General features: G+C 37.9%; 4 protein-coding genes across 9 annotated transcripts; 2 read left to right on the forward strand and 2 right to left on the reverse strand.

The window, feature by feature from the left end:
• The first annotated feature begins 3,214 nt into the window (after window positions 1-3,214).
• LOC113751493 (ACT domain-containing protein ACR6) lies at window positions 3,215-6,855 on the forward strand. 2 transcript variants are annotated; one of them, XM_027295522.1, is made up of 7 exons: window positions 3,215-3,385; window positions 4,185-4,230; window positions 4,379-4,493; window positions 4,629-4,696; window positions 5,058-5,663; window positions 5,924-6,028; window positions 6,114-6,855. In XM_027295522.1, the coding sequence occupies exons 1-7, from the start codon at window positions 3,339-3,341 to the stop codon at window positions 6,453-6,455; spliced, it is 1,329 nt and encodes a 442-aa protein (XP_027151323.1). In that variant the 5' UTR covers window positions 3,215-3,338; the 3' UTR covers window positions 6,456-6,855. The 2 variants fall into 2 exon arrangements, with proteins under 2 accessions (XP_027151323.1, XP_027151322.1); XM_027295521.1 differs by lacking the exons at window positions 3,215-3,385; window positions 4,185-4,230 and having other exon boundaries at window positions 4,385-4,493; window positions 4,619-4,696.
• A 106-nt stretch (window positions 6,856-6,961) lies between these two features.
• Window positions 6,962-10,271, forward strand: LOC113751492 (pentatricopeptide repeat-containing protein At5g14080). 3 transcript variants are annotated; one of them, XR_003464827.1, is made up of 2 exons: window positions 6,962-9,273; window positions 9,596-9,662. XR_003464827.1 is itself a non-coding variant. In XM_027295519.1 (2 exons), the coding sequence occupies exons 1-2, from the start codon at window positions 7,103-7,105 to the stop codon at window positions 9,856-9,858; spliced, it is 1,941 nt and encodes a 646-aa protein (XP_027151320.1). In that variant the 5' UTR covers window positions 6,962-7,102; the 3' UTR covers window positions 9,859-10,271. The 3 variants fall into 3 exon arrangements, 2 of the variants coding, with proteins under 2 accessions (XP_027151320.1, XP_027151321.1); XM_027295519.1 differs by having other exon boundaries at window positions 6,962-8,780; window positions 9,596-10,271; XM_027295520.1 differs by lacking the exon at window positions 9,596-9,662 and adding an exon at window positions 9,689-10,271 and having other exon boundaries at window positions 6,962-8,780.
• Window positions 10,272-10,846: 575 nt separating this feature from the next.
• On the reverse strand, window positions 10,847-13,053 carry LOC113751494 (60S ribosomal protein L7a-1). 2 transcript variants are annotated; one of them, XM_027295524.1, is made up of 6 exons: window positions 12,941-13,052; window positions 12,504-12,756; window positions 11,611-11,780; window positions 11,386-11,514; window positions 11,215-11,307; window positions 10,847-11,128 (listed from the first exon to the last, which is right to left on the reverse strand). In XM_027295524.1, exons 1-6 carry the CDS (start codon window positions 12,941-12,943, stop codon window positions 10,997-10,999), a joined length of 780 nt encoding a protein of 259 aa, XP_027151325.1. In that variant the 5' UTR covers window positions 12,944-13,052; the 3' UTR covers window positions 10,847-10,996. The 2 variants fall into 2 exon arrangements, with proteins under 2 accessions (XP_027151325.1, XP_027151324.1); XM_027295523.1 differs by having other exon boundaries at window positions 11,386-11,780; window positions 12,941-13,053.
• Window positions 13,054-21,861: 8,808 nt separating this feature from the next.
• On the reverse strand, window positions 21,862-24,084 carry LOC113751495 (60S ribosomal protein L7a-1). 2 transcript variants are annotated; one of them, XM_027295526.1, is made up of 6 exons: window positions 23,974-24,083; window positions 23,538-23,790; window positions 22,663-22,832; window positions 22,438-22,566; window positions 22,267-22,359; window positions 21,862-22,180 (listed from the first exon to the last, which is right to left on the reverse strand). In XM_027295526.1, exons 1-6 carry the CDS (start codon window positions 23,974-23,976, stop codon window positions 22,049-22,051), a joined length of 780 nt encoding a protein of 259 aa, XP_027151327.1. In that variant the 5' UTR covers window positions 23,977-24,083; the 3' UTR covers window positions 21,862-22,048. The 2 variants fall into 2 exon arrangements, with proteins under 2 accessions (XP_027151327.1, XP_027151326.1); XM_027295525.1 differs by having other exon boundaries at window positions 22,438-22,832; window positions 23,974-24,084.
• Window positions 24,085-24,589: the final 505 nt, after the last annotated feature.

Genomic DNA, 24,589 nt, shown 5'->3' on the forward strand with positions numbered 1-24,589 from the left:
CATGGGCTGATCATGTTACTACAACTATAAGTTTATGGGAGGTTTATGTCATTTTCAAAACCTTAGGGAGGTCAATGAAATTGTTGGAAACCTCAGGAGAGGTTTCTGAAATTATCCCAAACCAAAATGAATAGATCTAAGTCACCTCATTCCAAAAACCACCGCAAACCACCACTATCATTTCCTCTGAATCTCCGTAATCCTTTTGTTTATTCATCTTTCCTACACTTCCTGACTGTGGAATAGTCAATTAGTACATTTATGTATAAGTAAATTTAACAGTTGAAATACACAAGTTTGTTACAAGTTTCTTCTAGATTTTATATGCATAATTCCACAGTACAGATTCCAAGAAATCAACGAAAGGGCAAGAACATGACCAATATTACTAGAGCACCAAGAGGATATTACTATAAAAAACTAGCTACTTGACCAGTAATGTGCAGCTGACAAGAAAATATATTGTAAACTAACGAAGATAACTCATTATACATGATGACTTAATTATTTACTGGATCCGGTGCTGCTATGATCTAGTAATGTGCTGCGGGAACCACTACCGGGTTGAAGATCACCAACAAAAGCGTAGCCAAAGTCAGAGAAATCACAATCCCGGCCAGGGTCAAGTCGGACTGCACCAAGAGAGACCCATCAGCATTCACGGCTGTGGCTGCACTGACCACCCGGTGGGATTGCGACTGCTGCTACTGACGAATGTCCGCTATTGATTAGGAAGAGGAGCTGGGTTCCTATGTATGTTACTCTCTTAGTGATCGATGAATTCTGACGAGAGAATGAGTGGGGAATTGGGGCAGGGAAGGGGGACATTTTTCGTTCATCTAACATATATGTTATTTTCTCTTAGATAAATGGTTCTAAAAAGGCCATCTTTCCTGAGAATTGATAAGGGATTCCGTGAAGATTGATGGATAAGTGCGCGAGATCTAACTCTAGCATCTATTTTCAGATGCATGAGGTGTAAATGGCACCGGCTTGTTTTGTGTATTTGCTGAGGTGCAGAGGCCCCGTCCTGGGCCGAGACACGTGGCAGCCCAGGAAGGCCCGAGCTGGGTCGGACCTCAGGCCCATGGGAACCATCCTGGGGCACACCGCCGCTAGGGTTTCGAAGGGCTCCAGAGAACGATCCCGCAGAGAACGGGGGGGATCTCCCTCAGCGCGGGATTGAGACTATTCTGGGTAGATCCCGAAACATACGGAGGTCGGACTCACAAGCAGGTATAAATGGTAACGCACACCGACTGCACAAGGTACGCTCACTATTACCAAAGCACTCCCAACAATTTTACTCCTAGTGAATTCCATTAATCGGAAAACTAATTTGACCGTCGAAGTGTCCTCGGGGACCACCTCGGGACTCCCCTGTCAGTCACCCTAAAGATCCCATTTTCGTTTGTCTTGCAGGGTTGGAACACGCTCTTCCCATCAGCACGCCGAGTTCATCAGGTCAGCTCGATCCGGGGAAGCTCAGCGCTTCTTCATGAAGCATTATTGCTCAAGGGGTCTAGGAGGCGGGTGGTGATCGGGAGTGTTGTTGCGGCTGTTCTTGCTGCAACTTAATGATCCTTTGATGTACCATGCGCAGGAACGTGATCTAACATGACAATTTTACCCGGGATGGCTGCGGGAAAGATGTTAAATGTGGTGGTGCCGTCACAAAGAGTTATGTATTGGAATTGAAAAAATAGTTTGAGGATTGAATTGATTAAAAAAATTTATGAAGGACAAAATTGATTTTAGTGTAAAAGTTTAGAATCGAAAAAGCGAATTTCCCAGCTAACTCCTTGATAATATTGCACGGTATCTTCTTCACAATGGTGGAAATAATACAATCAATATACAAAAAAATAAATAGTACTACAAATATACGCATTACAAATAATGTGAGGCAAAAAAATTCACTAAGACTTGACCCCTAACCTTCTAACTCTTTGGAGTTTGAACCTTTGTTAATAGGCACAAGCGTTACCATTTATCATTTTTACTTATATTCTTCAAATTCTTTTGAATTTAAATTTGCAGTGCATACGCTTGAATAAAACTTCTTTGCAATATTTTGGTTGATTATTTTGTATAAGTAGAAGATTCTGAAGTCAAAATTTTCCACTTATCAGAAATACAAATAAATAAATAAAAATTGTTGTGTGTGTGTTTGATGAACTATTGGTGGACATAGAGTCACGATCAAAGCTCTGGAGAAAAATGGAAATCGGCAAACTCTAATTCTGGTTTCTAGTACGAGATCAGAAGCAAAGGCAGGGCTATTCCTCCAATTTAACTCCAATGCTTAAGTTAGAAAGAATTGACAATTCAGGAGTGAATTTTTGAGTACGAGAGCTAAGAAGCAGTTAGTTACCTCTAGAGTTCAAGAAATGGGGTATTTACAATAGAACCTAAAAATTGTTCTTGGCGTTCAAACCGCATTGATAAGACAGGATGCGGCAGTAAGTCGTTTATAGGTTTGTTGTTGCAAAAGCATAGGTCTGTAAAAGTTTGAATGATGTCATGTCAATCACATCTTATCACAAATATACTCCGTTTACAGGATCTCTAAGCTACAAGGTAACTTCTCAAATCGAAAAGTGTCCGGGAAGGATGATCATCTCGGGAAGATAATCCTAGGTACTACAGTGGACATAGGGAAAAAAATGAATTGAATGATATAAAGGTGGGGAATATAAGCGAGAGATTTGAATTTGAAACTCCTCAATTATACTAAAACAACTCAGTTTGTTTGGATAAGAGTTTATTTGAATGATTTATTTGAGATAATTACTATAATACTCTTTATGATATAATATATATGAGATAAAAAAATGATTGAAAAAATAAAAAAATAATTAAAATTTATGAAACAAATTATTTTATCTGAAATCATCTCAATTCAAACAAACCTATTGTGTTGGCAAGACTTTGAATCTTGAAACGGACACACTGTACAAATAAGGTCGCGTAGACACGCAGACAGGATTTACCTAAACATAAGCAGCGTTCAGGTTAACGGTCACGCACGAAGTAGTTTAGACTTCAGAGAGAGAGAGAGAGCGCGCGTCGTTGGATACGTCAATGACACACGTCTGTCCCAACCCCCGCCTCGGGTCTCTCTCGTCCCCATGACTATCCTGCTCTGCCATCCTCAATTTTTGTCTCTTTTCTTCCGGAGTCTTGCTATCAAACGTCTACCCACCCACCCACCCACCCACCAAAGGCACCGCCAATTGACTGTTCTTCAACCACACTCCATACATCTCGGAGTTTCAATTCCAGCGACAAAATTCCGCTGCACTACTTGTCTTGAAAAACTACTCTACCCCAGGAAAATGGACGACGAATATGCAAAGCTTCTCAGGAGGATGAACCCGCCCAGGTTTCCCTTCGTTCTCATTTCTTTATCTATTCCCAAGTCCCTTGTTCTCTCTATCTCTCTCTCCCCCCCCTCTTTACGATAGTTTCTTCAATCTCAAGCATTACGCTGTTGTTGTTGTTCCCCCTCTCTCCCCCCCCGTCCCGCCTTGCCGGGTTTCTTGTGTCAAGTGAAGGCGGTTAAATTGAAAAGAAAGAAAAGACGAAATACAAAACCCATAGCGCTCTGTTTTTTTTTTTTTTTTGGCTGGCCTACAATTTCAGTTTTCCTTTTGGTATTGGATTCCCTTCAGGGGCTAACATTTCCTTAGATTCTTCTGTTGCTCCATGTTTTTGTTTAACACTTTTAACTTCCAAGTCTCTTATCTTTCCTTTCCCCCTTCCCCTTTCTTTTTGTTTTTACCCCCTCCCCTTGGCTCTCTCCCTTATTATTTTTTTTGATGTGCAAGTTTCATTGGTAGTGGCTGGTTAAATTTACTATTTGGAAGAAAATTAATGTTTGGAACGAGAGTTGGACAAGTAATTAGTAGTACTGCTTAATGAAGTTGTTCTTTTATGGTTTTTTTAAGAATTAATTTTTTAAAAGGGGACGGAGAATTTTTTTTTTGCTGACTATCTGGTTGAAAAACTATACTATTTTTTCTCTAGGGTTCCTGCTGCCATCCACAATTCTTTTATGCTTTTTTCATTTTCAGGAGAGCTGTACCTGATTTTATCTAACCTGTTACGTTTACCTTTACTGTTTACTCAGTGGTGTATTGTCTTCTTTGTTGCTTCATTTCATTTGTCTGTTCTCGTTGCAGAGTTGTCATTGACAATGATTCCTGCGAGGATGCAACTATTATACAGGTTTCTTACTCTCTGAATTAGTAGTTCCATTAGTACACTAGTAAGTCCTAGGTCCTGTTTACAATACAGGGAGATAACGAGGGACGGTTTAAACATTTACAGCACTCGATTGGGCTTATGACTATGATTCTTGCTGAACCTCACTCAGGTTGACAGTGTGAAGAAGCATGGGATTCTCCTCCACGTCGTACAAGTTCTAACCGACTTGGACCTTGTCATCACAAAAGCATACATCTCATCAGATGGGGGATGGTTCATGGATGGTATGAGTCTTGTCTAACTGTTCTAATCTGATTATTGTTTTGGAACTGGCGAACAAAATCACCTTACCCTGGTATGTGTGTGTGCTTATTCATTTCATTTGCTATATGTTTATATCAATTGATAGAATGTTGCAGTGTTTAATGTAATTGATCGTAGTGGGAATAAAGTCCAGGAGGAAGAGGTCATTAACCATATCAAAAAGGTAAACTCTGCTGAAAGACTTCTGAAAGTTGGTTTCATCCTGCTTCAAATAACTGATTCACCCTGTGTATAATGAATGCAGCAGGACTGTTTTAGAAATTTCTGTTGAACTTGCATGGTTAGATTTATTCATGAGGAATTAAGTTACTTTTTCAATGTTGGAAAGTTCATAAATTAGCAATTGAAGGTACTTATCCTGCCTTTATTTTCATTTTGGAATAGAATTCGTTTCTAATATGGCCAATTTGGTGTCTGAGACTGTTGAGAAAATCTCTCTATTCTTGGCATCTTGCTTGTTCTTAGTTTTTTCATTCAGAATCATCTTAAACATAATATTTCTATGTTGGTTTGCTTATTTTCAGACGCTAGAGAGTGATGACATTTCTGCACCTTTGTTAAGGAGAACTGTTGGACTGATGTCCTCTGAGGAGCACACGTCTATTGAGCTAACTGGAACTGACAGGCCCGGTTTACTGTCTGAGGTCTGTGCAGTCCTTACTGATCTTCACTGCAATGTGGTGAATGCTGAGATTTGGACACACAACGCCAGAGCTGCAGCTGTGGTACATGTCGCAGATGATAGCACAGGGTATGCTATTGAAGATCCAAAGCGTCTTGCCACTATAAAGGCACTGCTTTGCAGTGTTCTTAAAGGAAACAGTGATATGAGGTCTCCAAAAATGACGCTTTCACCTCCTGGGGTCACTCACAGGGGGAGAAGGTTGCACCAAATTATGTTTGCTGATAGAGACTATGTGAAGGTGGAAAGAGTACAAGGCAGAGCTGAGGAAAAAGGTTCTAGTCCTCAAGTTACAGTGTTCGATTGTAGCGAAAAGGATTACACAGTGATCACCATGAGGTCAAAAGATCGGCCTAAGCTTCTGTTCGATATTATCTGCACTCTGACAGATATGCAGTATGTTGTTTTTCATGGAGTCGTTCACACAAGGAGGATGGAAGCTTACCAGGTAAAGTCAATCTCTTTCACAATTCCTATGTTTGATCTTTTCCCTGTTGGCTCGAAGCCTAAAACATCATTATGCATTTGAACTGAGTATAGTTGAGCTCGTCAGTGCAACTTTTGTTTCAGAAGGGGAAGGTTTTCGGAACATTTAAATGTTTTCTTCTGGATCTTCTACTTACTAAATTGCAACTAATGAAATTATGATTGATATTCCGGTGCACGCATAACGAATCTTCTAAGATAGTTGCCATTGTATACACGTAGGAATACTACATTCGGCATGTTGATGGGCTTCCTATAAGCTTGGAAGCTGAACGAGAACGGGTTGTGCAATGTCTTGAAGCAGCAATTGAAAGGCGAGCCTCTGAGGTGTGGTAGCGTACGTATGCTTAAGAATTCACCTTCCAGAAGGACAAATAAAGATCTATGTTCTCAAAAGAAAATTTGTCTGCAGGGTCTGGAGCTGGAATTGTGCGCTGAAGATAGAGTAGGGCTCCTGTCAGATATAACCAGGATATTTAGGGAGAATAGTCTGTCCATAAAAAGAGCAGAGATCTCAACGGAAGGCGGAAAAGTAAGAGACACATTTTATGTTACAGATGTGACGGGGAATCCGGTTGATGATAAGACGATCGATTCGGTGCGAGGTGAGATTGGACAAAGCCTGCTGCGGGTTATACCCAACTCAGGTTCTCCTGTTGAGGCAGAAGGAGCCAAAACAATAGGCTGTATCTTTGGGAGCTTTTTCAGAGCTAAAAGTTTCCAGGATTCGAAATTGATCAAATCCTGCTCCTAATGCCGCCGCTGCTTGTGCCTTTCTACAGCCACATAGAATACAAAACAAATGATGTGCATAAGAGTCAGTTCCAAGTATAGTTGCATATATATATATATATCCATTTTCCCACCCCACATAGAATACAATATGGGACCGACTTGTCTTTGTAAAAAAGATAACAAGCGGAACGATTTTATTTTCAGTCCCGAAAATGTTAAAAAGTGGATGGGGTGTCTTTGTGAAGAATGCAGTCATTGTACAGTTTGATAGCACAGGGCTTGTACAAATGTATGTTTACAAAAGTTCGTGTACAAATGTATGTATGTATATGTATGTATGTATATTGGGGGTTCTCACTCTAAGAAACAGTTCCGCATATCGCATATTGCATGGTTTCAGTGGGAGCAATTCCGCATCAGTCAGTCAGTTCATTTGTCAATTACTCTTTGAGACTTGTAAAGATTTAGCTCCAACAACTTAAACGTCGGAACAATAAAATATATAAGTTGTTCTTACATTCAGATCAGGCACAAGGCCGCCGCGAAGGAATGTTGAACGAGAACTGAGCTGCTTCTAGCAGTAGCAGTGTGTGTGAGAACAGCATCTTCCAGACTCGCCGGTTGGTGGGTGGCTTTGTTATAGTACTGCTAATTATTAATACTATTATGAGGCGACGAGCTTGGTCGGGAGAGATAGCCGGTCCCAGCCAGGTAAGCCGCGCGTTAATATCTGCTTCAAACCAAACTGCTCCTTCTCGGACATGGACTCCGTCTCTGGAGCGAATCCTCCACCGACTCGGTTGCCGCGACTCATTGAACCCGACCCTGGTAGCCCGAGTCATCGATCCCTTCCTCCTCCACCATCATTCTCTCGCTCTTGGCTTCTTCAACTGGGCCTCTCAGCAGCCGGGCTTCTCGCACACTTCCGCTACTTTCCAATCCGTCCTCAAATCTCTCTCCATTGCCCGCCAATTCAACAGTGTCGATATGCTCTTAAAGCAAGTCAAAGCCCTCGATATCCACCTTGACCCTTGCGTTTATCAGTCCCTTATTTGCTCCCACCTTGCAGGCAGGAAAACCCATATTGCTTTCTCGATTTTCCAACAACTCCTCCATTCTGCGGCTTCCAAAATCCAATCTGAAACCTGCAATTCACTTCTCGCCGCTCTGTCTTCCGAGGGGGGGAACCTGAACGATGCCCGCAAGGTGTTGGATGAAATGCTTCACAGAGGCATCGCCTTGACTACAGTTGGTTTCGGTGTGTTCGTATGGAGGTTTTGCAGAAATGCTCAAGTGGGACAGGTGTTGAAGTTGTTGGATGAGGTTCATATGAACATAGGGTTTTCACGGCTAAATCGGTCAATCATTGCATTTTTGGTTGTTCACGGGCTGAGTTCTCAGTCTAGAGCGCCTGATGCTATTCCTATGTTGGATGACCTGAGGGTAAGAGAATACAAACCTGATTTCTTGGCTTACAGAACTGTTGCGGAAGCATTACGGGAGATGGGAAATGTGGTTGATGTTCAGAATGTGTTGAAGAAGAAACGGAAGTTGGGGGTGGCACCCAGGTCTAATGACTATGGACAATTTATATTTGCCTTGATATCTGTGAGACTTGTTTGCGAAGCAAAACAAGTAGCTCAAGTCATTATCAGTGGAAATTTCCCCCTTGAGGAGGACGCTCTTAATGCTTTAATAGGATCCGTATCAACTGTTGATCCATATTGTGCAGTGTCGTTTCTGAATTTCATGCTTGACAAAGAAGGGCTTCCAACCCTTCTTACTTTAACCAATCTGGGTAGGAACCTCTGTAAGCATGGGAGATCCAGCGAGTTAGTTGAGGTTTTTCAAGTTTTGTCCGCAAAAGAGTACTTCGTTGACACACAGAGTTACAACGTGATAATTACATTTTTGTGCAAGGCTGGGAGAATTAAAGAAGCCTATCAGGCACTGCAGGAGATGAAGAAGAAAGGTTTGGTTCCAGATGTATCATGCTACAATGCTCTTCTGGAAGCTTGCTGCAGGGAGGATTTACTGCGCCCAGCAAAAAGATTGTGGGATGAGATGTTCACAAATTGCTGCAATGGAAATGTACAGACTTACTCTATCTTTATCCAGAAGTTCGTTGAAATAGGTGAGATTGATGAGGCTCACAGGCTGTTTTGTTGCATGTTTGAGAAAGGGGTTGCACCTGATGTAACAATATATACAACCCTCCTTGGAGGACTTTGTCGAGCTAAACATCTGGACACTGCTGTTAGAGTTTTTAACAAGTCTGCTGAACAGGATATGAAGCTTGGCCAGACCACTTTGATTGCATTCATCCTCTTCCTTTGTAAAGAAGGTGCGATTCCATCCTGTTAGTTGCTATTGTGTGAATGAACTGGGAGCTATTGACAAACGCTTGGAGCTTCTAACAACTCAGTTGTTCTCCGCCTAGGAAACATAAACTGGATCGGGTGGCTTGTCATCATAAGATTTAAGAGCAGTCTTTGGAGTGTGGCATCTTCTAGGAGTCTTCCAGGATGAAATTTGTCCTTGATGCATCATTGCCTTGAACTGTGAAAACACATGATCAAATTCAACCGGATTGCTATCCCATTTGGCGTTATGCTCCCAACCCCCTCTGGAGACCTCTTGCCTATTAACTGATATCCTAATTGACAATTACTCCTTAAGGATCCAATGCCACCTATCTTGGCCTCAAACCATGATGGGAGTTGTTAGGAGTGCCACAATGGTGGAGTGATTGATCCCATTCCCTGTCATGTGCCAATCACCAGTTTTAAGTCTTAATGCTTTTAGGGCCTGTCCTAATCTGCTCAGACCTTTCTAAGGTACTCAAAAAGAAGCCATTGTTGGGGAAAAAAAAATTAAGCTAAAAGCTCTTCCCATAAGCCACTCGTGGACTGCCTTATCTTGATTGACTTTGTTTAGCTTAAAATAAGCTAAAACCAGTTAAAAGTAAACAAGAACAGCTCAAAACAACCTTTAGTTGTGAAATACATATACATAAAAAAGAAAGAGTAATCTGCTCATGTTAAGCAACCTAGAACAGGTCCATTATATGAGTAGCAATTCCTATTTTCAGTACTCTCTGTTCTTCTATAATATTCTATTAAATATGCATTTTTATTGATTTTTCCTTGAACCTTGCAGGTTTATATGTTCCTACTTCCAAATTGCTTACCAGTTGCATCTGTGGCATAGAAAATTTAGAAGCTCATATGACCTTTCTGAAATTTTTAGCAGATGCTGGAGAGGTTTCATTGGCCAGTGAACACCTAGAGCAGATAGGAGATAAATCGCCTTTGATGTTGCATGCTTTGCACACTGACATAATGTCATTTTCATCTTCACCAAAGCTCAAGCCAATTGTAAAGTTATTTCAGCAGCTGCAAGAAAATCATCAGAACTTTTGAAGCTGGTTCCAAGAAGGAAATGCACAGCAGTAATCTTAATGGATTTCAAGCTTAGTCTTTTTGACAATGATCCAATGTTTATCCTCCTCCAGGATAATACATCGTCCTCTCGCGGTCAGGGGAAGTACTGCTGTCGAGTACCTAAAGAGTTATCTCTGCCATTTATTCCTTTCTTTTTTTTTCCAACTAGCACCAGGCCAAGCAGAAAGAAAAGCGAGAACTGGCATTTAATTTGGCTTGTATCCAAGTAGCTCTAGATTTTGTGAAGAATAAAGTGAAACGTAAATTGTTTAATCTGTAATAATAGCTGAGTAGGTTTGTGTATATATGTCTCGCTATTGTCATGTAAATATGCACAATGACCAGTGCTGAAACTGAGGCTAAAACTTCGGCTGTGTCCCCTGCTTAATCTCTTATTTTTTAAAATCTTCATGCTGAGCCAACTAGAGAGATTGAACATGATCTATATCTCCTCACAAAGGGTAATACGAGTATCTGGTATTAATCAGCTCTTTCTGCGTAATCTAATCTTTACAAACTTTGAAAATGGGATTTAACTTCCTTAGTAGCCTTGGTATTACTTTAAACATGTGATTTCAACCCTAAGAGCGTCCTAAGTTGATCCATTTTGCATGCTAGAGCTTATCCTTGGAATGGTAGCATCAGCAGTCTCCACTCGCATTGACCTTAAGGCGATTATTGACAAACAATTAAAGTCACTATACATAGCAGAGAGGACGACACGATCTTGCGAAATTCAGCTCAGTGACAGGCAAGAACGGAAGACTAGTTGCAACAAGGGAATGTTAAGGGCGGGGAATCTTGATATCAGAGCAGCCGGCGGTAGTAGACATACCCAATTAGTCCTCAGATACTTAACACACAGTTTTTTCTCACCAGTCAAGCGGACCAAATATGACCAACCAAACCGCGCTCAATGCCAATTATAAACTCGGCCAACATCATTTATGGAAACAACTACCATTCATAAAGCAAGCAGTCAACACAAAATTTAACTATTGCAGAAGCTTTGATAATCAAACATGCCAAATAAATGTCTACCAAAAATACACATGTATGTCAGAAGCAAAAAATCTAAAGCCGCAAATAAAAATCAGGACAAGGAAAATCGCTCTTTCTAAGACATCCTCTGAGCGGCTTCCTTTTGAAGAAGCTTCTCCTTCGCCTTGGTTTTTGCTTGAGATTTGGACCCCATGACTCCACCACCCCACTTTTTCCTGTACTCCTCATACTTATCGTTGAAGTTAGCCTGTCAGGAGAAATCATAATGTCAGATGAGTTTTTAAGGCAAGGAAATATCATTACTTGTACAACCCCTACGAAATTATGCATCACCTTAATGGCCTCCAAAATTTTCGAGAACTCCAACTTATCTTCATTCTTCACTGAGGTCAGGCACAAAACTGATGCAGTTTTCTTATGAACAATCTGCGAGAGAGTGTGAATTACATCAGTCCTGGCTACAATAAAAGCTTCCAAAAAGGCTCCACAAAGAGGGAAACTTACCGCTCCCAATCGCGATTTTCCCTTCACAATACAATAGGGAATTTCCATCTTTCTGCACAAAGCAGGAAGCCAAACAACCAACTCAATTGGGTCCACATCGTGAGCAATAACCACCAATTGTGCCTTGTTCTGCAGAAAATAATTTCTATGAGCCACAGCTTGCACTACCAAGAGTGAGACACTACAGAAAACCAACAGAGTATAGAAGAAAAGTAGGATAAAGACCTGCTCAACAAGGTACGTCACATGCTTTAAACCGTATTTGACAACAATTGGCTTCTTAGCATCAGAAGCTTTCCCTTCAGCCTCAGCTTGAGCTCTCTTGAGAAGACGCTCTTTTTTGGCTGCCTTGTCCTCAGGCCTGTACTTGAGAAGCATCTTGAACAGATTTGTTGCTGTATATCAAAGGAAGCATCAGAGAATACATACATTGGCAAGAGAAAAAACGAAGCAGCGAAATGGCAACCCCAAAAGGAAACAAGATATCTCCTTGACTGGTATTAATAAGATAGGGACACAATTAGAGACTCCCTTAAATCTACCAAGGCAACTTATTAGCTTTTACCAATTTCATGACAACAGATAGCGCAAAACACTACGACTCAGTTTCTAGTAATCCAAGAGATTATAGGGGAAGACAAACTACAGTTACCATGTACAAATATTATGATCCGAGCAACCTCAATTTCTTTCTATTTATCACATCTGGCATATCCAGTTGGCTAGGAACCATAAAAGAATGATTTTTAAATTTACGTAAAGATTTCGTTTCCTATTTAGTTACAGCAACACCGTTTGCCCTGCTCAACCAATAATGATCAGGGAAAAAGGAATGGGATCCTATTCTACACAATCATCAGGGGAAAGAGGATACGAATGAGTATGCATTTGAAGTAGGATTACAAATGCAATAGGTGATCAATATGCGAGAGAGCACAGATTTATGTCAAGAACATAACTGGATATTTCTTTATAGCAGTAAAATACCAGACCAGGGTTGTCAAGATGGTGCAATCAAGGTGAAGAACTCAGAGTCCCGATAAAAACCATCTTATAACATTAAGAAAAAAGGGAAACAACATAATAAATAAAAAGCGAGTGAGGGAGAGAGAGGTGACCAAGATTTTTGTCGAGAGTCTTGGAGAACTGGTTGAGCGCCGGAGGAACCTTCAAGCGCTGCCTGAGGATCCTCTTCTTCCTCTGGATCCGGACATTGAGAGGCCATTTGACGAACCTGGTGAGATCCTTCTTCGGTGGGAGGGCTCCTCCAATTCCGAACTGCTTCGGACGCTTCTCGAACAGAGGATTCGCCACCTTCTCGGTTTTCCTCCTCGCCACTGCAGCTGGAGCCCTCGCACCTCTCTTTGGAGCCTTCGAAACAAAAAAAATCATCCATCAATGACAACACAAAGAAATCAAAATGTCAGTGAAGTATCGGTTTTTTCATAACCAAACGAAAGATTGGAAATTAGAATCCAACATCTGCATATATGTGTATCAGCAACAATCATCATCGATGACACAGAAATAACTCGGTGGCGAAGAACCGCCTTACCATTTTTCTTTGCCCGAGGAGTTTGGAGAACGACGGCGCCAAAAACCCTAGGCTTAGTTTGGGAGTTTAGGATAGAAAAAAGAAGAGAAGGAAAGACTCAAGTTACGAGAGACGAGAAGAGAATAGGAAGAATAGGAAGGAAAGACTCATGTTATGAGAAATTTGCCAAATTGGTTCCTAATATTTTCACAAAAAACTTTTTTAGTACCCAATATTTAAAATCAATCAGAATCATCCCTAACATATAAATTATGATCCATTTTGGTCTTAATGCTCTTATTTGCTCATTTCTCTGACTGAAAATAGCACGCTTCTCTCACGTGAGCATATTTTTAAGGGCAAAACCGGGAAACACACTTCATTCTCGATTGAAAGTAAAAGTAACCTTTTTCACTTTTTTTCCTAAAATTACAGTCATAAAAAACTCTAGTTTTCTCCCTGAATTTTGGGAGGAAGCATATGGAGAAGGTATTATATACCTAATGTTGAATAGGGCCCTTTTTTCTTTTGCTTTCGTGCCAACCAAACACCAAGCACCACAAGACCAATTGCTACAAAGCCCACAAATTCAATTGCCATAACTAGGGCTGCAAACGAGTCGAGTCGAGTCTAGTCGAGTTTTGAGCTAATCGAGTCGAGTCTCGACTGAATTTTACCAAGCTCGAACTCGACGAGCCGGCAATTTCGAACTCGAGCTCGACTCAAACGCTCGAAAAAATAAAAAAAATTATTTTATTTATTAAAAAATAAATAAAATAATATTTTTTTGTTAATAAATAATAAAATAATATTTTTTTTGTTAATAAATAATAAAATATTAAGGATATATACGTAATTTTACTATGAAAATAAAAATATATATATAATATACGTAATTTTATTATTAAATAAAAAAAATAAAATATATATATATATATATATATATACTCAAGGCTCGCAAGCTAACGAGCTTAATATTCTGAGCTCGAGTTCGAGCTCGAGCCGGCTCGAGCTCGATATTAATCGAGCTCAACTCGAGCTTGACTCGAGCCGCTCGCGAGCGGCTCGATTCGTTTGCAGCCCTAGCCATAACAACTTTGCCCTTCATGCCCCCACCATTTCTGGATATTGTGATTGCATTAATATTTGGAGCAGATGTAGTTGATCTTGTAGTGGGTTTCTCAGGGACAATTGCTAGTAAGGCTGAGCTAATTGGAGCATCAGTTTGGGATGTATTATTCCGGGAGGCAGGGAGAGAATGTGGAATAAGAGATGTGGTGATGAGAAGAGGAGATGCAATCGAAAGTGGAAGGGGGATTTAACAAGGATGGAACTTGGGAAGAAGCAAGTGGCGATACAGGAGGTAATGCAGGAGAGGGATGGGTGGTGAGTTGTGACTCTATAGTGGGATGAGGTGGAGAAACTGAGATAGATAGTGATGAAACTACAATTGGTAGAGGAGGAGAAGGTGAAAGAGTTGGAGAGGGAGGTGCTGTGCCAAAGGGAGAGGAAGGTGATGCTTGTAGGGGAGGAGGGGGTGATATGATTACAGATGACGGGAGAGGCAGCAGGGGGTGGCGGTGGTGGCACAGTTTTATGTAACTGTAGTTTTAGGGGGAAAGGTGAAAAGAGATACTTTTGTTTTCAATCGGAAATGAAGTGCGTTTTTTGATTTTACTCTTAAAAATATGCCCACGTGAGAGAGACGTGCTATTTTCAGTCGGAAAAATGAGTAAATACGAGCATTTGGATCAAAATGGATCATAATTTATATGTTAGGAACGATTCTGGATGATTTTAAATGTTGGGGACTAAAAAAGTTTTTTTTGTGAAAATGTTAGGGACCAAATTGGCAAATTTTCCTTATATTATTTGGGAGTTTTTAGAATTAGTAAAATGATTTTGGATATGAAAGTCATTAAATATTTATTCAAAACCATTTTAAGGATAAAATGGGCATTTTCAAAAAATTTGACAAGTTTCCTCAAAATTTCTTTTCATTTTCGTCCAATTTGGAAGGAAAAATTTTGGCTACTTTTTATCCTTCGAAATTCTCCCATTTCCTTTCTTTTCTTTTTTTACTAAAAACTAACAAAAAAAAGGAAAACTAAGGAAGTGTTTGGATAGCAGATTATTTCAAATAATATTTTATTTGCATTATAAACACATTTTTCAACCCATCTTTTTATATTTTCAATAACATTTTTATCTCATATACATCACATCAAAAAAAGTAATACAGTAATTATTCCAAATAATATTCTATCCAAACATTCTGGACCAAATTCTCAGCTCCCAAACAAAGCCTCTGGAAGTTGAGGATAGAAAAGAAAAGATTAGAAAGGTTAATTAAAAATGAAAAGCAAAGAAAAGAATTGAAGAGAACCCTAGTTGTTTGGGGATAATTTCAGAAACCTCCTTTAAAGTTTCTGATTATTTTACTGGTCTCTTTTTAGATTTTAAAAACTACATTAATCTCTCTTGAGATTTATCATCTTGTAACATTTACGTCCAATCAACAATTAAAAAATGATATAGAAGAGAGAAAATAATATGATTTCACCATTGCCCCTAATTTTCCAAATTATTTAATTAATCTAATACTCGTCCAAACATTAACAAAAAAATATTAGAATTTAAGGTTTATCATCAGAAATCAAATCACATATGGTATCAAAAATAATATATCATTATATATATTTTAATTAATGTAAGATATAAATTGCTCTTTTTAGTCACAAAACCAATATCATACATAATCAATTGCAAATAATCAAAAAAATTTGTAACCAAAATATTACAAAATGCGAAGTTCAATACCATAAAAATTTCAGCAACTAACTTTATTATATTGACAAGAATATTTATGATGTTAAAGTTTATTCTCTGTAATATTTTGGTTGCAAATTTTTTGATTATTTATTGTTGATCATGTTTGACAATAAATATGTAACTAAAAAGTGTAATTTTGATCTTGTATTAAGTGAAAAATATAAAATGATATGTTATTTTTTGATACTATATGTGATTTAGTCTCTAATGATAAATAACAAATTTTAGTGCTTTTTTTAATGTGTGGGTTAGGATTAAATTAATTAAATAATGTAGTAGATGAGGAGTAATGATGAAATCATATTATTTTCTCTCTCCCAATATCACTTTTTAATTATCGATTAGGCCTAAATGTTACAATGTAATTAATCTTAAGAGAGATTAGTGTAATTTTTAAAATTTGTAGGGACGCGAGTGAAATAGTCACAAATCTCAGGGAAGGTTTCTGAAATTATCCCGTGTTTGGGAGTTTTGGAAAGGAAACATTACTAATGTTGCTATTTTGTTAAAGTGCCTATCCTTTTTATGTTTTTAAATAATATTTGAAGGCAAATATGATATTTAATTTTTAGTTGCAAAAGTGGTTGAGTTTTCCTTCCATTTCATCCCACTTTTGGTCGAAAAAGTTAGTAGGTGTTTTAAAAGGAAAAGAATCCTTTCATTTCCATTATTTTCCTTTTCATTCTCCCGTTTAAAAACTCCCAAACTTATGATTTTCAAATTTTTTTCTCCAAATCCTTTCTTCTTCTTTCTTTTCCTTCCATCCAAACAGATTACAAAGACTACCTTCACCTTTTTTTTCAACCCAACAAAAACCACAATCCATTCCACAAACCCTACACCTCTTGTTTTTATGTTGGGGATAATTTAAGAAATCTCCTTGAGATTTTTTATAATTTTATTTAACACCTTTAAATTTTTAAAAATATCACTTATCCCCTTATTTTCAAATTTTTGTAACATTTTCAACCCGATTCAAATTATATCATTAAAATACCATGTTTAGGAAAGAGAAAATTATTTCATTCCAAAGTTGCCTTTTTATGTGATTCCTTAGTTGTAATCACAAATCAATTTAAAATCCTTTCATATTTGAAAACTTGATGGATGTGTTTTTTAGTAAAAAAATTATATGTTTAGAGTTAAGAAATTTTTTAACAAATCTTATCTATAATTTGGAGACAAAATTTTAAATTGGAAAATAATAAATAATTAACAAAGTATTTAAAAACTATTTGAAATATTGTAAAGATATGGAAAAAATAACTTTTTCATCTTCTAAATATCTCAAATAAATTCTATAATATAATTTAAAAATTTTCCCCTTTTCTAAATTTTCAAGCCATTGATTCAAATAAATAAAAATTAAATATTTTAAATAGTTCATAAATTTTATTAATTTCAAACAAAATATGTTACATAAAAAGAAAGATTTTTCTCATTTAATAATCTAAGGGCATGTGATAAACATATGGATAAATAAAGGTTGGATAAATTCTAAAGTTTTTAGATTTTAACTAGCCTCCTTAATTGCAACACTTTTGTAGAAGAATTCTACATTTTTGTCAAATAAACAATCAGAATAATATCGGGTTTCTTTCTTCCTACGTGACCGTGAAGTACCAAATAGACAAAGCTTAAAGGAAAAAATTACTTTGTAATTTGAAAACATGTTAAATAAAATTTTATTATTTGTTTGTATTTAAAAAAAAATATATTGTTTATGGTTGCAATTATTATACATTGTTCCTTTAAAAAAAGAACATTTTCATAGTTTTTGTCCTTATTTTTAACATATGATTATTACACGAACAATTAAAAAAATTAAGGCAATAAAAGGACATTATTGGAAAGAAATTATTTTCTATTTCCTAAAATGAGTATTTTAATCATATAATTTGAATTGGATTGAGTATGTTATAAAAAATTTAAAAACCCTAACTGCGTTGTTTAGGAGTTTTGGAATGGAAACATCACTACTGTTGGTCTTTTACTAAAGTGCTTGTCTTTTTATGTTTTTAAATTATATTTGAAGGGCAAATATGAAATTTCATTTTTAGTTGTAAGATTGGTTATGGGCTTGTTTGGCAAAGGAGTTTTTTTTATCAAAGTTTTAACCTACAAGTCTTTTAACAACTTTAATAACAGTAATTTCTAAAAAATTTTAAAATATACACTTTAAAATACTAAAAAATGCAAAAAAAATCATCCTAGAGTGTCATGAAATTTGAAGTGAGAAATTTTAATAATAGAAATTAGGGAAGTTTTACATGAAAAAAAATATTTCGGTATGAAATTCATTCGTCAATGTGCCTCTTGTCCCAAATCTTGTGGAGTGGTAAGGCAGTTGCATCTCCAATGTATGTGCTGTGTGGAAAATTTTGCAGAACCTGTAGCCATTCGGAACAGCATACAGATGGCGATGTAAAAAAGCTAATAGCTACCCACACTCTCTTTTTCAACCCAACAAAAATCCACAATCCGCTCCACAAACCCCACAACTCCTGTTTTTATACTGGGGATAATTTTAGAAATCTCACTTGAGGTTTTTGATAATTTTACTTAGTGTCCTTAAAATGTTAAAAATATCACATAAACCCTAAAATTATTGAAAGTGTATACTATATGCATGCATTAACCACTAGCCTTTGGGCAAGCGGCTACCACCAATGCATTAAATGTGGCATGGGAGGCAAGGATTCAAATCTTGCCTCTCACTAATTTGTCACAATTAAATGTGGCATTGCTTAAAAAATTCAGATGCACCCGTCTGGTCCGATGGTGGTTCAGTCTCCTCCGGCTTACCCCAGAACTTCTTCAGGTCCTCCCCCTCTCCATAATGTAGGAAGCTATCGTATCGAAAAAAAAAAATAAATACTATATGCATGCATTAATTGGTAGCAATTGGGATGGCGCTGTCAAACGCACAAAACACAAAGTGAAAAATTGTGCAGCCAATAATACTATGTGGATGGTATTTCCAAACTACAGACATGCTTAGATTTACCGTCACTAATTCCCGTATATATATAAAAAGTTTAACTATGGAGGTGGGCAAATAGCCATACACGATATTAATGGCATGTTGTTGAGCATACCAGGCCTTCTTATATGACACATCAACGTGAAACTCATGTTTAATTGCCGTCTGAATTTCTTTGATTGGAAAATGTAATCAGTAATAATGTTAGAACTCAACTCGTTGTGATTATTATGGTTGGAGATATGAATAATTGAGTGATCCCCCGCATATGTCACAAAGGTTTATAATCTAATCGTATTTAGATGTTGAAGCACTTACTAAATGCATAAAAGGAAAAATTAACATGTGTTTGGATGGAGTATTATTTGAAATATTATTTGGAATAATTACTGTAGCACTTTTTGTGATGTGATGTATGTGAGATAAAAAGTAGTTGAGAATATAAAAAGGTGGATTGGGAGATGTGTTTATGATGCAAGCGAAATATTATTTGAGATAAATTTGCAATCCAAACAGCAAAAAGATAAACTTTACCTAAGAGGAAATAATCCTTTTTCAGCGGCAAATACGTAACTACTGAAATGGTATTAAAAGCATAGTACAGCCAAAAAAAAAGGATAAAAAAGTTACGTAAATCGTATTTTTTGTATCTCTAGCAGAAATGCTGCAAATTAGGGTCATCACAGAAACTGCATTTTGGCTGTAGACTGCAGTTGCTAGATTGGCGACAAAGAATGGGGCAAAAAGGCAGCAGCCAATGGCAGTAACAAGAGTAAAATGACTAGTAAAATTAAGATGAGAAGGGTTATCAACTAGTTACTACGTAATTAATTCTCGCACAAGGCAATGTTTCTCGAAGAGGGTCCATAATTCAAAGCGTTAAGGCTGTAGGTGGACGTATTTGCTTGCCCTTGATTTGATTTCTATCCCGTCGGATGTGGTTCTGGAACCAGGGATATTACAAGCCGAGGACCTACTCGAAGCTAAACTGGCCCTGTACCAATTCCTCACCGCCTTTTCTCTTGCACATTCAATTCATCGACTGACGGTATTTCCAACTTGTGAAATCCGCAACCGTTAGTAGTTCAATTGACTGAGAATGAGATCTGTTTAGTAGTTCTTGAAGAAATTGCCGCGTGAAAGTCTTTTGGCGGCTTGTCCAGGGAATGTAGCCTATGTAGGTGGATCTTCTTTTGGCTTGTACGCTTATCTTGGCTTTGCATAGTGTGAGATTTTTTTCCCCCTTTTTCACTGTTTTCTGCTGTTGGCAAGAATTTCAAACCAAGGAAAATGAGAACCTCAAGCACCATGGCACTCGAGGTACCTAGTCCTTGCTAAAACAGTTGTTGCTTTGTCAAAACTCTTTGATCATTGCGGTAGCAAGGGCTGAAGTGGGCTTTTTCTTGAGGTGGTAAAATTGGAATACATGTGGCAATCACCAGTTTTAAGTCTTAATGCTTTTAGGGCCTGTCCTAATCTGCTCAAACCTTTCTAAGCTACTCAAAGAGAAGCCATTGTTGGAAAAAGGCTGCCTTACCTTGATTGACTTTGTTTAGCTTAAAATCAGCTAAAAAAACCAGTTAAAAGTAAACAAGACAGTTCAAAACAAGCTTAGTCTTTCTGACAATGATCCAATGTTTATCCTCCTTCAGGATAATACATCGTCCTCTCGCGGTCAGGGGAAGTACTGCTGTCGAATACCTAAAGAGTTATCTCTGCCATTTATTCCTTTTTTTTTTTTTTCCAACCAGCACCAGGCCAAGCAGAAAGAAAAGCGAGAACTGGCATTTAATTTGGCTTGTATCCAAGTAGCTCTAGATTTTGTGAAGAATAAAATGAAACGTAAATTGTTTAATCTGTAATAGCTGAGTAGGTTTGTATATATGTGTATCTCACTATTTTTAATCTCATTATTGACGTGTATTATATATGTCTCACTGTTGTCATGTAAATATGCACAATGATCAGTGCTGAAACTGAGGCTAAAACTTTTGGCTGTGTCCCCTGCTTAATCTCTTATTTTTTAAAACCATCATGCTGAGCCAACTAGAGAGATTGAGCATGATCTATATCTCCGCACAAAGGGTAATACGAGGATCTCGTATTAATCAACTCTTTCTGCGTAATCTAAGCTTTACAAACTGTGAAAATGGGATTTAACTTCCTTAGTAGCCTATGTATTACTTTGTAACATGTGATTTCAACCCTAAGAGGGTCCTAAGTTGATCCATTTTGCAAGCTAGAGCATATCCTTGGTGGTATAGTAGCATCAGCAGTCTCCACCCGCATTGACCTTAGGGCGATTATTGACAAACAATTAAATTCACTAAACATAGCAGAGAGGACGCCACGATCTTGCGAAATTCAGTTCAGTGACAGGCAAGAACGGAAGACTAGTTGCAACAGGGAATCTTGATATCAGAGCAGCCGGCGGTAGTAGACATACCCAATTCCTGATCGTGATTCTTTCTTCTCAATTTAAGAAGAATATCCATCTAAGCAACCAAATAAGCTGCATGCTGACCAGCCTCTCAAGACCAGACAGATCTCCCTGATTCATCTTTACAGGGAGATCCACGACCTCAATGCCCATTTGGCATTTTCAGCCTCATAAAAAAATCAATTGGCTTATTGGGTACTAAATGTTTTAATGAAAATGTTTATATTTCAAAGGGAAAAATAAACATTCATTCTCCCAAACTAAATAAATAAACATTTCCCAAGAGAAGTGGAAGAATTCTTAAGCCTACCCACTCCCACTTTTTTCCCCTCCCATTAGCGGGAAGAGGTGGAATGAACACTTAAATAAGGGAACTATTAAACCTCATATTTGTCCCTGACATATAATTCAAACAGACAACGAGAATGGAACATGAGCAAAGGTCCAACATTATGACATTTTCCAGCCAATACTCCCAAACAACTTAAGAGAGATACTCTCTTCCCCTCTCTCCCCATTAAAAGTTTTGCCTTCTTTCTCTTTCCCTTCCTAAACTCTCAAACTAGTCCGCAGGTCCTTAACACACAGTTCTTTCTCACCAGTCAAGCGGCCCAAATATGACCAACCAAACCGCGCTCAATGCCAATTATAAACTCGGCCAACATCATTTATGGTTCTCCGATACCATTAGCCACAACTCAAGGAAACAACTACCATTCATAAAGCAAGCAGTCAACACAAAATTTAACTATTGCACGAAGTTTTGATAATCAAACATGCCAAATAAATGTCTACCAAAAATACATATGTATGTCAGAAGCAAAAAATCTAAAGCCGCAAATAAAAATCAGGACAAGGAGGAAAATCGCTCTTTCTAAGACATCCTCTGAGCGGCTTCCTTTTGAAGAAGCTTCTCCTTCGCCTTGGTTTTTGCTTGAGATTTGGACCCCATGACTCCACCACCCCACTTTTTCCTGTACTCCTCGTATTTATCATTGAAGTTAGCCTGTCAGGAGAAATCATAATGTCAGATGAGCTTTTAGGGCAAGCAAATATCATTACTTGTACAACCTGTACGAAATTATGCATCACCTTAATGGCCTCCAAAATTTTCGAGAACTCCAATTTATCTTCATTCTTCACTGAGGTCAGGCACAAAACTGATGCAGTTTTCTTATGAACAATCTGCGAGAGAGTGTGAATTACATCAGTCCTGGCTACAATAAAAGCTTCCAAAAAGGCTCCACAAAGAGGGAAACTTACCGCTCCCAATCGCGATTTTCCCTTCACAATACAATAGGGAATTTCCATCTTTCTGCACAAAGCAGGAAGCCAAACAACCAACTCAATTGGGTCCACATCGTGAGCAATAACCACCAATTGTGCCTTGTTCTGCAGAAAATAATTTCTATGAGCCACAGCTTGCACTACCAAGAGTGAGACACTACAGAAAACCAACAGAGTATAGAAGAAAAGTAGGATAAAGACCTGCTCAACAAGGTACGTCACATGCTTTAAACCGTATTTGACAACAATTGGCTTCTTAGCATCAGAAGCTTTCCCTTCAGCCTCAGCTTGAGCTCTCTTGAGAAGACGCTCTTTTTTGGCTGCCTTGTCTTCAGGCCTGTACTTGAGAAGCATCTTGAACAGATTTGTTGCTGCATATCAAAGGAAGCATCAGAAAATACATACATTGGCAAGAGAAAAAACGAAGCAGTGAAATGGCAACCCCGAAAGGAAACAAGATATCTCCTTGACTGGTATTAATAAAATAGGGACAAAATTAGAGACTCCCTCAAATCTACCACAGCAAATTATTAGCTTTTACCAATTTCATGACAACAGATAGAGCAAAACATTACGACTCAGTTTCTAGTAATCCAAGAGATTATAGGGGAAAACAAACTACAGTTACCATGTACAAATATTATGCTCCGAGCAACCTCAATTTCTTTCTATTTACCACATCTGGCATATCGAGTTGGATAAGAACCATAAAAGAATGATTTTTAAATTTACGTAAAGATTTCATTTCCTATTTAGTCACAGCAACACCGTTTGCCCTGCTCAACCATGGGATCCTATTCTACGCAATCATCCGCCCGGGGGGGGGGGGAGAATAAGAATGAGTAAGCATTTGAAGTAGGATTACAAATGCAATAGGTGATCAATATGCGAGAGAGCACAGATTTATGTCAAGAAAATAACTGGATTTTTCTTTATAGCAGTAAAATACCAGACCAGGGTTGTCAAGATGGTGCAATCAAGGTGAAGAACTCAGAGTCCCGATAAAAATCATATTATAACATTAAGAAAAAAGGGAAACAACATAATAAATAAAAAGCGAGTGAGGGAGAGGTGACCAAGATTTTTGTCGAGAGTCTTGGAGAACTGGTTGAGCGCCGGAGGAACCTTCAAGCGCTGCCTGAGGATCCTCTTCTTCCTCTGGATCCGGACGTTGAGAGGCCATTTGACGAACCTGGTGAGATCCTTCTTCGGTGGGAGGGCTCCTCCAATTCCGAACTGCTTCGGACGCTTCTCGAACAGAGGATTCGCCACCTTCTCGGTTTTCCTCCTCGCCACTGCAGCTGGAGCCCTCGCACCTCTCTTTGGAGCCTTCAAAACAAAAAAATCATCCATCAATGACAACACAAAGGAATCAAAATGTCAGAGAGTTGTCGGTTTTTTCAAAACCAAACGAAAGATTGGAAATTAGAATGCAGCATCTGCATATATGTGTATCAGCAACAATCATCATCGAGAAGACAGAAATAACTTGGTGGTGAAGAGCCGCCTTACCATTTCGTTGCCTGAGGGGTTTGGAGAAACGACGGCGCGACGTCAAAAACCCTAGGGCTTAGTTTGGGAGTTTAGGATAGAAAAGAAAAGATGAGAAAGGTTAAATTAAAAAAGAAAAGCAGAGAATGGAAGTGCAGAGAAACCCTAGTTGCTTGGGGATAATTTCATAAACGTCCCTAAAGTTTCTAACTATTCCACTGGGCTCCCTTTAGATTTTAAAAAAATACACTAATCTCTCTTGAGATTTATTATCTTGTGATATATACCTCCAACCAACAATTAAAAAATAATATAAAAGAGAGAAAATAATATGATTTCATTGTTGTTCTTGATTTACTAAATTATTTAATTAATCTAATACCCGTCCAAGCATTAATAAAAAAATAATAGAATTTGATGTTTATCATTAGAGATTAAATCACATATGACATCAAAAATAGTATATCATTCTGTATATTTTAATTAATATAAGATATAAATTGCTCTTCTTAGTGAGAAAGTCATTATCAAACATAATCAACTACAAATAATAATAAAAAAATCTGTAACTAAAATATTACAAAATGTGAAGTTTAATACCATAAAAATTTCAACAACTACACAAGAATATTTATGA

This window comes from Coffea eugenioides, chromosome 11 (assembly GCF_003713205.1).
Source record: "Coffea eugenioides isolate CCC68of chromosome 11, Ceug_1.0, whole genome shotgun sequence".
NCBI lineage: Eukaryota > Viridiplantae > Streptophyta > Magnoliopsida > Gentianales > Rubiaceae > Coffea > Coffea eugenioides.

Excerpts from the sequence above, each read along its gene's own strand:
- LOC113751493 (XM_027295522.1), top strand. The coding sequence starts at position 3,339 with ATGGACGACGAATATGCAAAGCTTCTCAGGAGGATGAACCCGCCCAG. Across the intron at positions 4,494-4,628 it reads TGGGGGATGGTTCATGGATG|TGTTTAATGTAATTGATCGT; the intron begins GTATGAGTCTTG and ends AGAATGTTGCAG. Across the intron at positions 4,697-5,057 it reads TCATTAACCATATCAAAAAG|ACGCTAGAGAGTGATGACAT; the intron begins GTAAACTCTGCT and ends GCTTATTTTCAG.
- LOC113751492 (XM_027295519.1), top strand. The coding sequence starts at position 7,103 with ATGAGGCGACGAGCTTGGTCGGGAGAGATAGCCGGTCCCAGCCAGGTA. Across the intron at positions 8,781-9,595 it reads CCTCTTCCTTTGTAAAGAAG|GTTTATATGTTCCTACTTCC; the intron begins GTGCGATTCCAT and ends TGAACCTTGCAG.
- LOC113751494 (XM_027295523.1), bottom strand. Across the intron at positions 11,781-12,503 it reads GACTCTCGACAAAAATCTTG|CAACAAATCTGTTCAAGATG; the intron begins GTCACCTCTCTC and ends TTTGATATACAG. Across the intron at positions 11,129-11,214 it reads AAATTTTGGAGGCCATTAAG|GCTAACTTCAACGATAAGTA; the intron begins GTGATGCATAAT and ends TTCTCCTGACAG.
- LOC113751495 (XM_027295525.1), bottom strand. Across the intron at positions 22,833-23,537 it reads GACTCTCGACAAAAATCTTG|CAACAAATCTGTTCAAGATG; the intron begins GTCACCTCTCCC and ends TTTGATATGCAG. Across the intron at positions 22,181-22,266 it reads AAATTTTGGAGGCCATTAAG|GCTAACTTCAATGATAAATA; the intron begins GTGATGCATAAT and ends TTCTCCTGACAG.